The sequence below is a fragment of the Lithobates pipiens genome, unplaced genomic scaffold, assembly GCF_037356315.1.
Source record: "Lithobates pipiens isolate NorthernLeopardFrog02 unplaced genomic scaffold, aLitPip1_a1.2 Scaffold_19, whole genome shotgun sequence".
In the NCBI taxonomy this organism is placed as follows: domain Eukaryota; kingdom Metazoa; phylum Chordata; class Amphibia; order Anura; family Ranidae; genus Lithobates; species Lithobates pipiens.
In genome coordinates, this window is record NW_027507764.1 from 292,607,937 (window position 1) to 292,623,637 (window position 15,701).

The 15,701-nt window shown below is 39.9% G+C and overlaps 1 protein-coding gene across 2 annotated transcripts in view; it reads right to left on the reverse strand.

Annotated features, from left to right (window-relative positions):
* Nucleotides 1-15,701, reverse strand: part of GABBR2 (gamma-aminobutyric acid type B receptor subunit 2) — a 984,619-nt gene that overhangs the window by 928,575 nt on the left and 40,343 nt on the right. The window contains exon 1 of one of the 2 annotated variants that reach the window (XM_077492008.1): nucleotides 4,432-4,692. The exons of the other annotated variant lie outside the window; for it this stretch is intronic. Coding sequence (XP_077348134.1) covers nucleotides 4,432-4,677 — 246 coding nt within the window. The 5' untranslated portion in view covers nucleotides 4,678-4,692. Of the gene's footprint in view, nucleotides 1-4,431; nucleotides 4,693-15,701 lie in introns of those variants that run through there. 2 annotated transcript variants of the gene reach the window in all.

The window sequence follows — 15,701 nt, forward strand, 5'->3', positions numbered from 1 at the left end:
ACCATGTAGTGCAAGGGCCTGCCTAATTGCATCCAAATTGAAACTCCTAAGGTTTGACCTCATATTATATGGTTTTGGTAAATCTGAAGGAAAAACTCAGCAGAAAAACTGATAGTGTGTACAGGGCTTTAATGTCAGCCACCTTACCTCATACCACTTACAATGTGTGCACACCACCAGTGGTCCATGTCCCAAACATTGGGAATCACTATTTATCATTAGGGATGGGCGAACGGTTTGGGCCGAACTTTCGTTGTTCAGTCGCTTGGCGAACATCCGAACAAATGGGTCATTAAGACCATTTGTTCGGTCCCCCGAACCGACCACAGTGCATTGCGGCTCTGAACAATGCATTGCAAGCCCCAATTGGCTGAAGCGGTGAAAGCTTCAGCCAATCAGGGCACAGAGCACTGTCAGAGTCATGACTGGACACCGTCACCAGGACTTTATCCAATCATAGCTCATTCCTGTCCCACAGTATAAAAGTATTCTTTTAATGGCAGCCATTTTCAGTGTGATTTTAGCGTGGAGAGATCTATAACAGGGCTATGTTCAGTGGTATTAGTTAGCTAGTGTGCTATACTGTGCTATTTTGCTTCAATTGTCAGTGTAGAATATTAGTTTAGTGTCAGTCTAGGGATAGTGTCAATGTAGTGAGGAGGACCATCATTCAGCTTTGAATAGTGTGCAGCTAGAGTAGAGAAAGCTCAGATAGTTTCACTGTAGTGTAGTGAGACCGTGTCATTCATACATACATTAGTGTAGACTAGGGACAGCTTATATAGTTTCAATGTAGTGTAGTGAGACCGTGTCAGTAATCTTTACATTAGTATATAGCTAGAGTAGGGACAGTTCAGATAACATCAGTGTAGTGAGGGTTGAACACCTTCTATTTGACTGCGTTACCACCAGTTTCACACCATTTACTTCTGTGTGTGTTACTGCCAGTTTAGCGGCATATAGTTTTGTGTGCGTTACTGCCAGTTTAACGCTATATAGTTCTGTGTGCGTTACTGCCAGTTTAATTCCATATAGTTCTGTGTGCGTTACTGCCAGTTTAACGCCATATAGTTTTGTGTGCGTTACTGCCAGTTTAATGCCATATAGTTTTGTATGCATTACTGCATACCGTAGCTGAGATTCTTGCAGCTCTGCAGGGACAGACCCAGAGGTGGTTCACACCATGCCAGCTGGAGCCAGGAATGGTGCTGTGCGATAATGGCTCAAACCTCCTGTCCGCCCTTAGACAGGGAAAGTTGACACATGAGCCATGCCTGTCACATGTCCTCAATTTGGTGGTGCAGCATATCCTAAATATGTACCCAGGGTTGCAAGATGTGCTAAAGCTGGCCAGAAGAGTCTGTAGCCATTTCAGACGGACATACACAGCCAGTGCTTGGTTGGCTGAAATTCAGCGGGAAATCCACCTGCTCATAATCCTGATTTGTGACATGCCCACCAGGTGGAACTCGACTTTGTTAATGCTGCATCTGTTATATATGCAGCAGAGGGCCATCAATGAGTACCTGTGTGAATACGGCACGACAACAGGCTCAGGCCGCCTCAGCTTTTTTCCCCATGCCAATGGCTGATCATTAAGGATGCATGCAGGGTATTGTGACCATTTGAGAAGGCCACAAGGATGTTGATCCATGACATCAATGACACAATTCCTGTTGTGTTCCTGCTGGAGCAGACTCTGTATGACATCATGGACTGGGCAAGCAGAGCAGCAGGAGGAGGAGGAGGACTTCCTTTCCTCTCAAGGCTCACTTTATCCAGACACCATCATTCTTATGTCACAGAACACACAGGAGGAGAGAGGGGAGGAGGATGAGAAAGAGGATTCTGGCACTTTCATAGGCTTCAAAGAAGAGAAAGACTTGCATCAATCTGTAAGTGATGGCTTTCCAACCCCAGGACCCTTGGGAGTAGTATATGGCTGGGAGAGGGAAGTTCCAGATGCTGTCATCCTGAGTGACCCTAAGGAGTCTGCTTCTAAAGCCTCTGCAAATTTGATGCACATGAGTAACCTCATGCTTCAAAGCCTGCAAAAGGACCCAAGAATATGTGGCAAAAAGGAGAAGGATGATTACTGGTTGGCAACCCTCCTTGGCCACCATTATAAGGGGAAGGTCTCAGAACTCATCCCGTCCCCACAGAGAGTGCAGAAGATAAAATCTCTTGACTACACATTAGATGATTTTATTGAACATTTTCCCTGACTCCAGTAGGTTACAGAGTCATGGAAGGTTTGAGTCTTTTGTTGGTCAAGAGAGGAGCGTTGGAGAAGGAGGCCGCCTAAGTGAGGCATTTTGGAATTTTTTTAGTCCTCGCCGCCCAAGGCTGTCAGCTTCCACATCCCATTAGCAGCGTCTGCATCACATGGTGGACAATTACCTCGGGCCAAAACAGAGATGGAGAGCTTTCCAGCTGACAATACACTGACTTACTGGGTCATGAGAATAGACCACTGGCCAGAACTTGTCCAGTATGCTATTGAGTTGTTGGACTCCCCTGCATCCAGTATGCTTTCAGAATGGCCATTCAGTGCTGCAGGAGGTTTTGTTACTGATCATAGAACGCATCTGTTCACAAACACCGTGGACCATTTGACTTTTATAAAAATGAATCAGTCCTGGATTACTAACTATGAAGCCCCTGATGCCGATGTCAATGATTAAAGGGGTTGTAAAGGTAAATATTTTTTAACCTTAATGCATTCTATGCATTAAGGTAAAAAAAATCTGACAGTGCCGGCTCCCCCAGCCCCCGTTTTACTTACCTGACCCCTCGAAAGTCCAGCGCTCGCCTCCGACATCCTCTTCGCCGCTCAGCCTGGCTGCTGATTGGCTAGAGTGGATGGATTGAAAGCAGCACAGCCATTGGTTTGCACTTCTGTCAATCACATCCAATGATGTGGCGTGCCGGGGGGTGGGGCCGAGTGATAGAGTGAGTGGCTATAGCCGCCTGCTGTATCACAGGAGTGCGCCTGCAAGTGCTTCTCACCATGCGAGGGAGCTCCCATGAACATGAGAAGTACTTGCGGGGGGAAGCCAAGACACTGCTGCCTTCACAGCGACGTCATCAGCGTGAACAAGCCCAAACTAGATAGTACAGCCTTAAAATGTAGCTAGCTAAACTAATACATAAGTCAATTTACTAATGAACAGTACATTCTTTGCTATGTGTCTGTTCTTATTCTTTCTGTATGCAGAGTTTTAAAATGTAATTATACAATAGGTTAACGATATCCCTCTTGTGGTATCACACCCATTTTAAATGAATGCCCTACCTTTAATTAATGAACATCTTCAACCTACAACAGCTTGCTGGATGCATAGCAAAGAAAAAAAGCTGCCTCTGAAGTTTAGTTTTACATTTTGGCAACTATGGTATAGATGTGTTATTATATCTTTTTAATACCACCTAACAATCATAACTAAAATGAAACCCAATAGTTGTTATATTATTTAATATCTTATGACTGATGGAAGAGTACCTAATTTATCAAAGATTACACAGCATTACATATGATGTCTCTATCAGCTAGATGCAAACCATATTCTCTCCTCCATATATAGTTAGTAAGAGACTGATTCAGGGCTCTCACTTCCAAGGGGCATGTAGACAGCAAAAATGAAGGCCACAAGACCTCTTATTTTGTTTGTAAATTCCCTCCATGACATAACACATGCTCTGCATAAATTACAGTAAGTCCAAAATAACTATTTATTTTATTGTTCATTAATTGTTAAAACTGCATCATGACTTATCTTTAAGGTAAACACATTAATACTGTACCTCCCTCAACAAATCAATCAGCCAAGCTTGACTAATCAACTGTATATCTCTGATCAAATATAAAACATGCATGCCAAATGGCACTTTGTTGCATGCGTGTATAAAAACTCTAATCGCATTATTCCTATCAAATCATATTCATATTCAATTTATACAAAAATGTGTTGTATAAATGAAAATTATATATTGATTTTTATAAAGAATTTAATATAAACTGAAAACATACAGCATATCCACTTTTCTGAGCAGAAATAACCTCACAAAATGTGCATCTCAAATGATTAGATTTTCTCCATTAAACAGGAAATTAAATCAAGCATCCAAAAGTGTTCACACTCTAAAAACATATATAAAAATCTGCAGTTACATTTTCCTAAAGATTACATTCCTAGTTGAGCTATGCCCTGAAGCTTTGCATTGGTTGTCTCTGTTAAGGCCTGCAAAGAGCTGAGCTATTATTATGCTAAGTTAGTAATAAACACTACTTTTCACCCTTCAGTAAACCTACATCATTGAAGAATATGTTCACTTGAGCAGAAATTCTGAGAAATATTTAGAAATGTACCTTATTAAAAAATGATTGCATGTAACAATAAGATGTTCTCAATAATTGCATATTTACTGTACCTGTGTATCTGTAAATGTTAACTGCAGTTCATAATCCTTTAGGATGCTGGGATGGCTGATTAAGTGTTCCAAGGCTAGCTGAATGGCAGGCAGGACACCTGCAGTAAGATTTGCTGGGCCCATGAAGCTAGTTATAGGTAGGAGCCCAAGAATTGATAAACCTACAGGATTTAATTCACTTGAGAAAGGTACCATAAACAGTAAATATATTCCAAAAATTCCCCTCTTCTTTTTCAAAGTCACCATGTTTTACACTGAGTCTGTCGCCCTCCTTCCCTGGAATGTTCATTACGACAGCCTTGGAAGTTGGAGCTGTCTGTCAACATCGTCTTCTGTGTGTGTCTGAGAAAGGGATGACTGTTATTAAGGGATAAAGAGCTCTCAGAGCTCACCAGAGCTAGGCAACTCTGCAGTGGATAGTAAACCTGTTCAACAAATCCGTGGCTATAGATAAACACAGTGACAGAAGTGCTGTCAATGAACACCTAGCTGTTATATAACATTCAGAGAGTCTGTCAATGTGGGGTCATACTCTGCACAATGACTGAATACTTCCTATATCGGCTGTTTAATTAACATGAGAATAATATTCTTTGCTAAAAGCAAATTAAATCCTACATTAATCCATTACCGTCACTAATTAAAGTTGAACAACAGAAAATATACCTGCAATACACCTGCTTTATGATGCAATATGTATGAATCCTAAATTGGTGCTAACAATGGCATAATTTCCTAGAGCTAAACATAAAAAAACTCACAAGTGATAAACATAAAAATATTTCTAAGTGCTAAGCATTAAAAAAGTACATAAATAATTTATAGGAGTATATGAATTCAGACCTATATATATATATATATATATATATATATATATATATATATATATATATATACAGTGCCTTGCGAAAGTATTCGGCCCCCTTGAACTTTTCAACCTTTTGCCACATTTCAGGCTTCAAACATAAAGATATAACATTTTTATTTTTTTGTGAAGAATCACCAACAAGTGGGACACAATTATGAAGTGGAACGAAATCTATTGGATTTTTGAAACTTTTTTAACTAATAAAAAACTGAAAAGTGGGACGTGCAAAATTATTCGGCCCCCTTGCGTTAATACTTTGTAGAGCCACCTTTTGCTGCGATTACAGCTGCAAGTCGCTTGGGGTATGTCTCTATCAGTTTTGCACATCGAGAGACTGAAATTCTTGCCCATTCTTCCTTGCAAAACAGCTCGAACTCAGTGAGGTTGGATGGAGAGCATTTGTGAACAGCAGTTTTCAGCTCTTTCCACAGATTCTCGATTGGATTCAGGTCTGGACTTTGACTTGGCCATTCTAACACCTGGATACCTTTATTTGTGAACCATTCCTTTGTAGATTTTGCTGTATGTTTGGGATCATTGTCTTGTTGGAAGATAAATCTCCGTCCCAGTTTCAGGTCTTTTGCAGACTCCAACAGGTTTTCATCCAGAATGGTCCTGTATTTGGCTGCATCCATCTTCCCCTCAATGTTAACCATCTTCCCTGTACCTGCTGAAGAAAAGCAGGCCCAAACCATGATGCTGCCACCACCATGTTTGACAGTGGGGATGGTGTGTTGAGGGTGATGAGCTGTGTTGCTTTTACGCCAAACATATCGTTTTGCATTGTGGGCAAAAAGTTAAATTTTGGTTTCATCTGACCAGAGCACCTTCTTCCACATGTTTGGTGTGTCTCCCAGGTGGCTTGTGGCAAACTTTAGACGAGACTTTTTATGGATATCTTTGAGAAATGGCTTTCTTCTTGCCACTCTTCCATAAAGGCCAGATTTGTGCAGTGTACGACTGATTGTTGTCCTATGGACAGACTCTCCTACCTCAGCTGAAGTTCTATGCAGTTCATCCAGAGTGATCATGGGCCTCTTGGCTGCATCTCTGATCAGTCTTCTCCTTGTCTGAGCTGAAAGTTTAGAGGGACGGCCAGGTCTTGGTAGATTTGCAGTGGTCTGATACTCCTTCCATTTCAAAATGATCGCTTGCACAGTGCTCCTTGGGATGTTTAAAGCTTGGGAAATCTTTTTGTATCCAAATCCGGCTTTAAACTTCTCCACAACAGTATTACGGACCTGCCTGGTGTGTTCCTTGGTCTTCATGATGCTCTCTGCGCTTTCAACAGAACCCTGAGACTATCACAGAGCAGGTGCATTTATACAGAGACTTGATTACACACAGGTGGATTCTATTTATCACCATCAGTCATTTAGGACAACATTGGATCATTCAGAGATCCTCGCTGAACTTCTGGAGTGAGTTTGCTGCACTGAAAGTAAAGGGGCCAAATAATTTTGCACGCACCACTTTTCAGTTTTTTATTTGCTAAAAAAGTTTAAATTATCCAATAGATTTCGTTCCACTTCACAATTGTGTCCCACTTGTTGGTGATTCTTCACAAAAAATTTAAATTTTATATCTTTATGTTTGAAGCCTGAAATGTGGCAAAGGGTTGAAAAGTTCAAGGGGGCCGAATACTTTCGCAAGGCACTGTATATATATATATATATATATATATATATATATATATATATATATATATATATATATATATATATATAGTATCTCACAAAAGTGAGTACACCCATCACATTTTTGTAAATATTTTATTATATCTTTTCATGTGACAACACTGAAGAAACCACATTTTGCTACAATGTAAACTAGTAAGTGTACAGCTGGTATAACAGTGTGAATTTGCTGACCCCTCAAAATAACTGAACACACAGCCATTATTGTCTAAACCGTTGGCAAAAAAAAGAGTACACCCCTAAGTGAAAATGTCCAAATTGGTCCCAAAGTGTCAATATTGTGTAGCCACTATTATTTTACAGCACTGTCTTAACCCTCTTAGGCATGGAGCTCACCAGAGCTTTACAGGTTGCCACTGGAGTCCTACATTACGACATCATGGAGCTGGTGGATGTTAGAGACCTTGCGCTCCTCCACCTTCTGTTTGAGGATGCCCGACAGATGCTCAATAGGGTTTAGGTCTGGAGACATGTCTGGCCGGTCCATCACCTTTACCCTCAGCTTCTTTAGCAAGGCAGTGGTCATTTTGGAGGTGTGTTTGGGGTCGTTATCATGTTGGAATACTGCCCTGTGGCCCAGTCTCCAAAGGGAGAGGATCATGCTTTGCTTTAGTTTGTCACAGTACATCTTGGCATTCATGATTCCCTCAATTAACTGTAGCTCCCCAGTGCCTGCAGCACTCATGCAGACACTTCCACCACCATGCTCGACTGTAGGCATGACGCACTTGTCTTTGTACTCCTCACCTGTTTGCTGCCACACACGCTTGACACATCTGAACCAAATACGTTTATCTTGGTCTCATCAGAACACAGGACATGGTTCCAGTAATCCATGTCCTTAGTCTGCTTGTCTTAAGCAAACTGTTGGCGGGCTTTCTTGTGCATCATCTTTAGAAGTCTTCCTTCTGGGACGACAGCCATGCAGACCAATTTGATGCCGTATGCGGCACATGGTCTGAGCACTGACAGGCTGACCATCGTGCCTTCAACCTCTGCAGTAATGCTGGCAGCACTTATATGTCCTAAAGACAACCTCTGGATATGGCGCTGAGCATGTGCATTCAACTTCTTTGGTTGACCATGGCGAGGCCTGTTCTGAGTGTAACCTGTCTTGTTTAACCGCTATATGGTCTTGGCCACTGGGCTGCAGCTTTGTTTGAGAGTCTTGGCAATCTTCTTATAGCCTATGCCATCTTTATGCTTTTTCAGATCCTCAGAGAGTTCTTTGCCATGAGGTGCCATGTTGAACATCCAGTATGAGAGAGTGAGAGTGATAACACACACGCTCCCCATTCACACCTGAGACCTTGTAACACTAATGAGTCACATGACACCGGGGAGGAAAAATGGTCCCAATTTGGACATTTTCACTGAGGGGTGTATTCTCTTTTGTTTCCAGTGGTTTAGACATTAATGGCTGTGTGTTGAATTATTTTGAGGGGACAAATAATTTACACTGTTATACAACCTGTACACTCGCTACTTTACATTGCAGCAAAGTGTTATTTCTTCAGTGTTGTCACATGAAAATATAGAATAAAATATTTACAAAAATGTGAGGAGTGTACTCACTTTTGTGAGATACTGTATAATATTGTGCAAAGCCATACATATTTCTGAATTCATATACTATATTTCCTGGTCAATTTCAATCACTTTCATTACATCAGGATTAACAGAAGAAGCAAGCGCTACTGTACTGATAACTTTGAAGAGAGCCCAGTCCTAACCCGAATTTAAGATTGATGTGTTTATTAGCTGGAAAAAGTGTAATGACCACAAGGTAATGTCGGGAGACATCGACCATTCAATAAAAACCATCTGACATTGGGCGCGTGTGCATCTCAGCCAGTCCAACAGAAGCCGGCCATTTGGAAAACCAGCAGCACTGACCAGCTCCTGATCAGCGCTCTCAGACAATGGTGGGGGGGCTTTCCCAGAACCCAACTGCTCAGCAGAGGAGATCGCTGTACTAACGTCAGACTGTTAATAGAGTGGCTCCGACCGGAGCTGTCAGTTTTTTTTCCTTCAACTATCTGGGTTGAACAAAAAAAGAAAACTATTAGTATGTACCAGACTTAAGGAATCTGCATTTATTTTAGGAATAGTATTAAGAGGTAATTGGCCCCCAATTAACATTTCATTGAGTATCTGAAAAGATTAGCAGTGGCCACACATGAATTTCAATGGGGTTGATTTACTAAAACTAGAGAGTGCAAAATTGGGTGCAACTCTGCATAGAAGCCAATCAGCTTCCAGTTTTAATTTTGTCAAACAAGCTAAAGTTAGAACCTGATTGGCTACCATGCACAGCTGCACCAGATTTTGAACTCTCTAGTTTAGTAAATCAACCCCTATATTTTTTAATCATTATGTTTGTCACTAGATCACTGTGTGAGACTGGACATTAGACCCTAAGATAGGTATTAGTGCTTCTCAATCTCTCCTGTACAAGAGCTAGCAGCTTTACTTTATAGTAGTTCAGCCTTTTGTGAGACAGAAATGTGCAGCTTCTACAGTCACACAGAAAAGCCACTGCCAGCAGACTAATAGAGGTGCAGGGTACTTTAAAACATTTTAAACGTGGTTGTAAACCCTCCCATAAGTCCAGTGAAGTGAACAGCCTCAGATGATACACAGAGAATAAACAAATCCTCCTACATAGGTTTTATTTGTATATCTGCAGTATTCCCCTCTCTAAACCCTTTGATAATTGCAGATTGTGACTGCTTTCACAAAAATGTTCAACAGTGCAAGTTTTAAGTGAAGCAGTGGCAAAAAATATCTTAGTCTGGTCAACAAGCGGTTCATGTGCCATGTTTTTCTGTCCTGAAACCCAATTCTTTCAGAGTGGCTATTTCTTTTTAATGTAATGCAACTCTCTTGCATAGCTGTACCATTTGCATATGTAACAACAATACTTGGTGTTTCCAAGCTGCATTCCAAGCAGCAGAGCCACTATAATTAGATCTTGACAGATATTCCAGTTGTACTTGGTGTAGTGTATGCACTTCAACAACGGTTCCATGTTTTTGTATGCTTCATTTATGTGTGTACCATAGCCAACAGGTATTGCAAATTGTAAAAACAGATTTCTGTAAAACAGTACAGGTAGTGCCCGAGTTACGAACACCCGAGTTACGAATGACTCCTACTTACGAACGGCCTCAAATGCCAGCCACTTGTGCTCCACGTTGGTCCTGGTTACCTTTCGAGCACCTCCGAACACATCCGGACACATCCCACACTGCCGTACTACGCCCCAGATAACATAACAAGTGCCCGGAGCATCCGACATCCATGCACAGGCGGCAGTTACACTTATGAATGCAGTGTTCTGACTGGAAGTTAAACTTACAAATGCAGTGTTGGGGCTTACGAACTTCGACGTACGAACAAACTTACAGTCCCTATTGTGTTCGTAACTTGGGGACCTCATGTATGCTTGAATTACAGGCTATATTTGTGATTAGCAGCCAAAAATCTGGGTACACCAAAAGAGTTGAGTTAACAAAATATTTGTTGTCCAGTATTATGAGCTAATTAAACTTAACTTTCTCCAGAATAATAGATTTTGGCTAACATTCAGCAATGGCCTTTTTGATTGCACTACCGCTTATGACAATAGCTGTATGTGGCTATATAATATATAAATGTAATGCTTTCCTCTACATCCCCCAAAAAAATGTTTATAAGCCATACTTTCATCCACTTGGATATAAGCTCTTTTGGTGATCACCACACTCTTATCTCTGTCTACCTTACCATGCAGTCCCACACTTCATTTTGTGGATATCTGTACAATAAAATCAGACTCTATGGTAAATGTGCACTGTGTTATTTGAAAATAGATATTAATTATCAGTTACCAAATGGCCATTCTGTGCTTACTGTCCTGTATGTGCACACATTCCTTTTAAAGTAAATATGGTTTGTGTTTGAATCTTAAATTCCATTTTACATAACATTAATGCCTCCTGTGGACATCCCTAATGACTCTAATTAGGAATTCCTAAATGCCTGCTGTGCAAACAAAAAACGAAACATCTGTAAAAACAAATGGATTTCTTTATCTTGTTTAGCAATTTTTAGTCTCTACTAAACAGTTATATAAAACTGAAGATATTTAAAGTAGATAGCAATAATATAAAACAGCAGAGTGATAACTGATGTACATGCATAACAGAAGGCATTAAGTGCACTCTAGAAGTGACAACTCATCACATCGAAAGAACAGAAACAAAAAGGTGTTCAAAAAGGAATATTACATTTTATATCAATGTTATTAGATGCATAACTATAGTTAAAGAGCATCAAATATAAAAAGTTGATATTATATACAATATATATATATATATATATATATATATATATATATATATATATATATATATATACATATATATATATATATATATAATGGTTGTCACCGTACACAAATCAGGGATAAAAAAATGGGTCCGGATGCACAGCAAAGACTGTAGTGCATATAAACCAAAAAAGAGAGCAGCACTCACGGGTCTTGAAAGGTGAACGCAAATTAAACCACCATTGTGCGTTCACGGTGGTTTAATTTGCATTCACCTTTCAAGACCCGTGAGTGCCACCATCTTTTTTGGGTTATATAATACATGTATATTTACACTGTATATTTATATATCATTTCTACTGTACAGTACCAAATTTATATGTGAAATATAACAGAATCCTTTGACAATTCCCATTTATGCTAACGTATTCTGCCAAAATTAGTGCTGTAATAGCTTGTCTGTATTATTGTGATTAGCTGTTAGTGTCAAAGCAATTCAGCCAATATAACTTGGAATACAAATCACTTTTATGAAATATGGATATTTATGCAGATTTATAACAAGCTGGTTCAGTTATACAAGGGCATTTTAACAAGATTTTTATTTATTTATTTTCTGTTCATATCTACAGCAGAGCATGCTAAAATATTTTGTTTTTCTTTTTTATTATGATCTGTAGTAAAGGTATTTATAGTTCTTCTTTATATGTAATTCTTACAGTATAAAGATGCTCAGATGCTTTATAAGGCATAACAATTGCAATACTAGTTTATCAACATATAGTTACAGTTATTAACAGAACGTATATACTGTAGTATACCATCATTCTGTAGTTAAAGAAGAAGTTGTTGAATCCCTCATGGGAACAAGTGGAATATTGCACTTGGTCCCATTCTAATCTTTAGCCATGTTGTGCAATGAAAGTAGATACAGTATTTATGTCTGTTTGTTCTGGATGTCAGCTCCACCCCATGCTGAATCCCAATTTTTTGAGCATTCCCATTGGTGAGTTATAGCACAGCACTATAGCCACCATCACCTCTTCATTCTCAAAGAGTTGGATATTGTGTGTTTTGTGTGTCCCTCCACTTCTGCCAACCATCAGGCAGACACAAATCAGGAAGCTGTCACCTGGAATTAGTTGGCAGTAATCAGTTAATTTGGTGAGGTTCTGGCAGCATTCTGGAATCTGAGTGAATTCTGATTAGTGCACTCAAGAATAGGGGCTTTATATTGAATAAACATTTCACATATTTTTTTTTTGTATCGTTAACATTATTTCCACATACACAATGGGTCTGATTTACTAAAACTGGAGCGTGCAACATCTGGTGCAGCTGTGCATGGTAGCCAATCAGTTTCTAACTGACACAAAAAACAGCAAAAGAAAAAAAAATGGAAGTTGATTGGTGTCTATGCAGGGCTGTACTAGATTTTGCACTCTCCAGTTTAAGTAAATTAAGGCCAATATATTTTTAGGACAGGGATACTACATGACACTGAAACAGAGTTGGCTGGTATTTCCTTCTCTAACAAAAGCACCCTGGCCCACCCATCTGCTTTTCTAGGGAGAGAGGCTAGAGTAGTAGCTTTTGGCTTATATTGTTGTGAATAACGGTGTTTGGAGATGAGCGCTGTCATTTACAACACAAGGCAACTGTTACTCTAGTCTCTCTATAAAAATTGCAGCATTTACAGTCTCTGCAGAGATGTCATCCTTCTGATGGCCTAGCAGTATCTCCTATTTTCTATCTATGTATACATCTATGAAAGAAAATGTTTATTAAAATTAGAGAAACCTTTACTTGATTGTAATGGCTGTCTCAGCTGAAGTTAAACATAGTGTATATTTTAGGTACAATCAGAGCAATAAGAAAAGGTTAGTGTTTGTTAATAAAGGGTTGTAAATAGGGATGAGTTTTGGGTTTAGCATGAGCCTGACCCAATCCCAGCCTGTTTGCATTTTAGTAAACAACCAAACAAATTAAAGGTATTTGGCAAGTTCACTGCCGGCAATCTCGGGTGATGTTTCAGGGTGTTTAAGGTTGAAGGCATCAGGCCTGTTATGGTGCAGAGAGAGGGGAATGCACGCTCAGTGCCCTACCTTTTCTGGCCACCCATGCTTTAAGGGTAACCCAATGCCCCTTTAAAAATGGTGTGTGGTCCCTTAATATACTTAATCCTTATCTAAGCATGCAGTCTGGATATTAAGGTATTTAAAGGATTAAAGCATCTGATTTAAAAGATATGTGTTTTTTTTAACCTACCTTTTAAGTCACATTAACCACTTCCCGACCGGCGCACACCGATGTACGTTGGCAGATTGGCACGGACAGGTAAATGAGCGTACAAGTACGCCCCTTTAAATTTGACGCCATGCCGTGCCATGCATGCTGGTCGGGACCTCCGTGAGTCCGATCACGGGTCCCGAGGACTCGATCGCAGTGGGGATACCCGTGATTGTCTCACGGGGAAGAAGAACGGGGTGATACTAAAGTAAACAAGCATCTCCCTGTTCTGCCTAGCAACAGTGACACTGATCTCTGCTCCTTGTGATTGGAGCAGAGATCAGGGATGTGTAAAACACAGCCACACCCCCCACAGTTAGCAACATGCCCCTAGGACACACTTAAACCCTACACTGCCACGTAGTGGTTAACCCTTCACTGCCAGGGTAATTTACACAGGAATCAGTTCATTTGTATAGCACTGATTGCTGTATAAATGACAATGGTCCCAAAAATGTGTCAAAAATGTTCGATGTGTCCACCATAATGTCGCAGTCACAATAAAAATTGCTGATCGCTGCCATTACTAGTAAAAATGCCATAAAACTATCCCCTATTTTGTAAACGCTATAACTTTTGCACAAACCAATCAATAACTGCTTATTGCGATTTTTTTTTACCAAAAATATGTAGAAGAATACGTATTGGCCTAAACTGAGGAAAATAATATTTTTTATACATTTTTGGGGAATATTTACTATAGCAAAATGTAAAAAATAATGCGTTTTTTTCAAAATTGTCGCTCTTTTTTTGTTTATAGCGCAAAAAATAAAAACCACAGGGGTGATTAAATACCACCAAAAGAAAGCTCTATTTGTGGGAAAAAAGGATGTAAATTTTGTTTGGGAGCCAAATCGCACGGCCGCACAATTGTCAGTTAAAGCGACGCAGTGCCGGAATGCAAAAAGTGGTCTGGTCTTTGGCCAGCAAAATGGTCTGGGGCTTATGTGGTTAAAGGATCCTCTACCAGCAGAACAGTATTTAAACTTTTTTTTGCATTGGTACATCTCCCATGGCAGTGCCCAGCTATACAAGCCCTGTTTTTAACAAAAGCTTAAAGCGGAGTTCCAATTAAAAAAAAAAATACTGCAGCTGCTGACTTTTAATAATCGGACACTCACCTGTCCCACGGTCTAGCAAAGTGGGGGAAGCCCCGTTCATCTCCCCCTCCTGTCTGCGGTGCCGGCATGTGACTGGCCGGGCAATCATCTGGGACCTTTGACTTGTCCCGGATAATTGATGAGAGGCAGGGGGGAGAGGTTATCTTACTTCCAGAGGGTTTCTGCTCCACCCCCTCCAAAAAAAAAAAAATTACATGCCAAATGTAGCATGTCAGAGGGTCACCTTCCCTTAAAGCGGAAGTTCCATTTTTTTTGGGTGGAACTCCACCTTAATACAATAAAAAATGTTCTGTTCAGACTTCAGTGGGATCCAGCATTATTTTCAGGGCTAACAACCTGCTGGGTGCTCTGAACATCCACTGAACTGAACTTTGTCTGCTTCACTCAATCCTGTAAAAAACATTAGGTAAAGCAGTCATACCATGCATTATAGAAGTATTTATTTGATCAATAAGCTACTGTGTGCAAAACAAATACAATGGCTTAAAAAGCATATTGGACTCTGAAACATACAAGGTGATTTTTTTTAAGTCTGACTAAAAAATTCAGGGTTTTGAGGTACACCTAAAACTCTCACAGTGTATATGACAAACATTTTGGGATCAGCTCCTATAACCTAAACATATTTTTACATTACCTTCCTTGACCAAATTTGCTGGTGTTTGTGATAGGTTGCATCCAAAACATATTTGTCCTTTTTTTAGTCTGGTTGACTATGCGCATACCTACTGTTCTGCACATTTGCATATTCCTGCACAATTGCTCAATAATTTTTCCTTAAATTGTTTAAATATCTCTAAACAGCAAATGTGCTAAATGTCCACAGTAAATAGAAAACAGAAATGTTTTCAAAGAAGTGCCACATGCATTAAAGTGACATTAATTAACATACATTGAGTAGGTTTAATTGCTTGTGAAAATTTATGCTGAAAAGCTATTTTTTTACAGGGTGCAAATCGGTGTACATTTCTGGGTTAAGTACC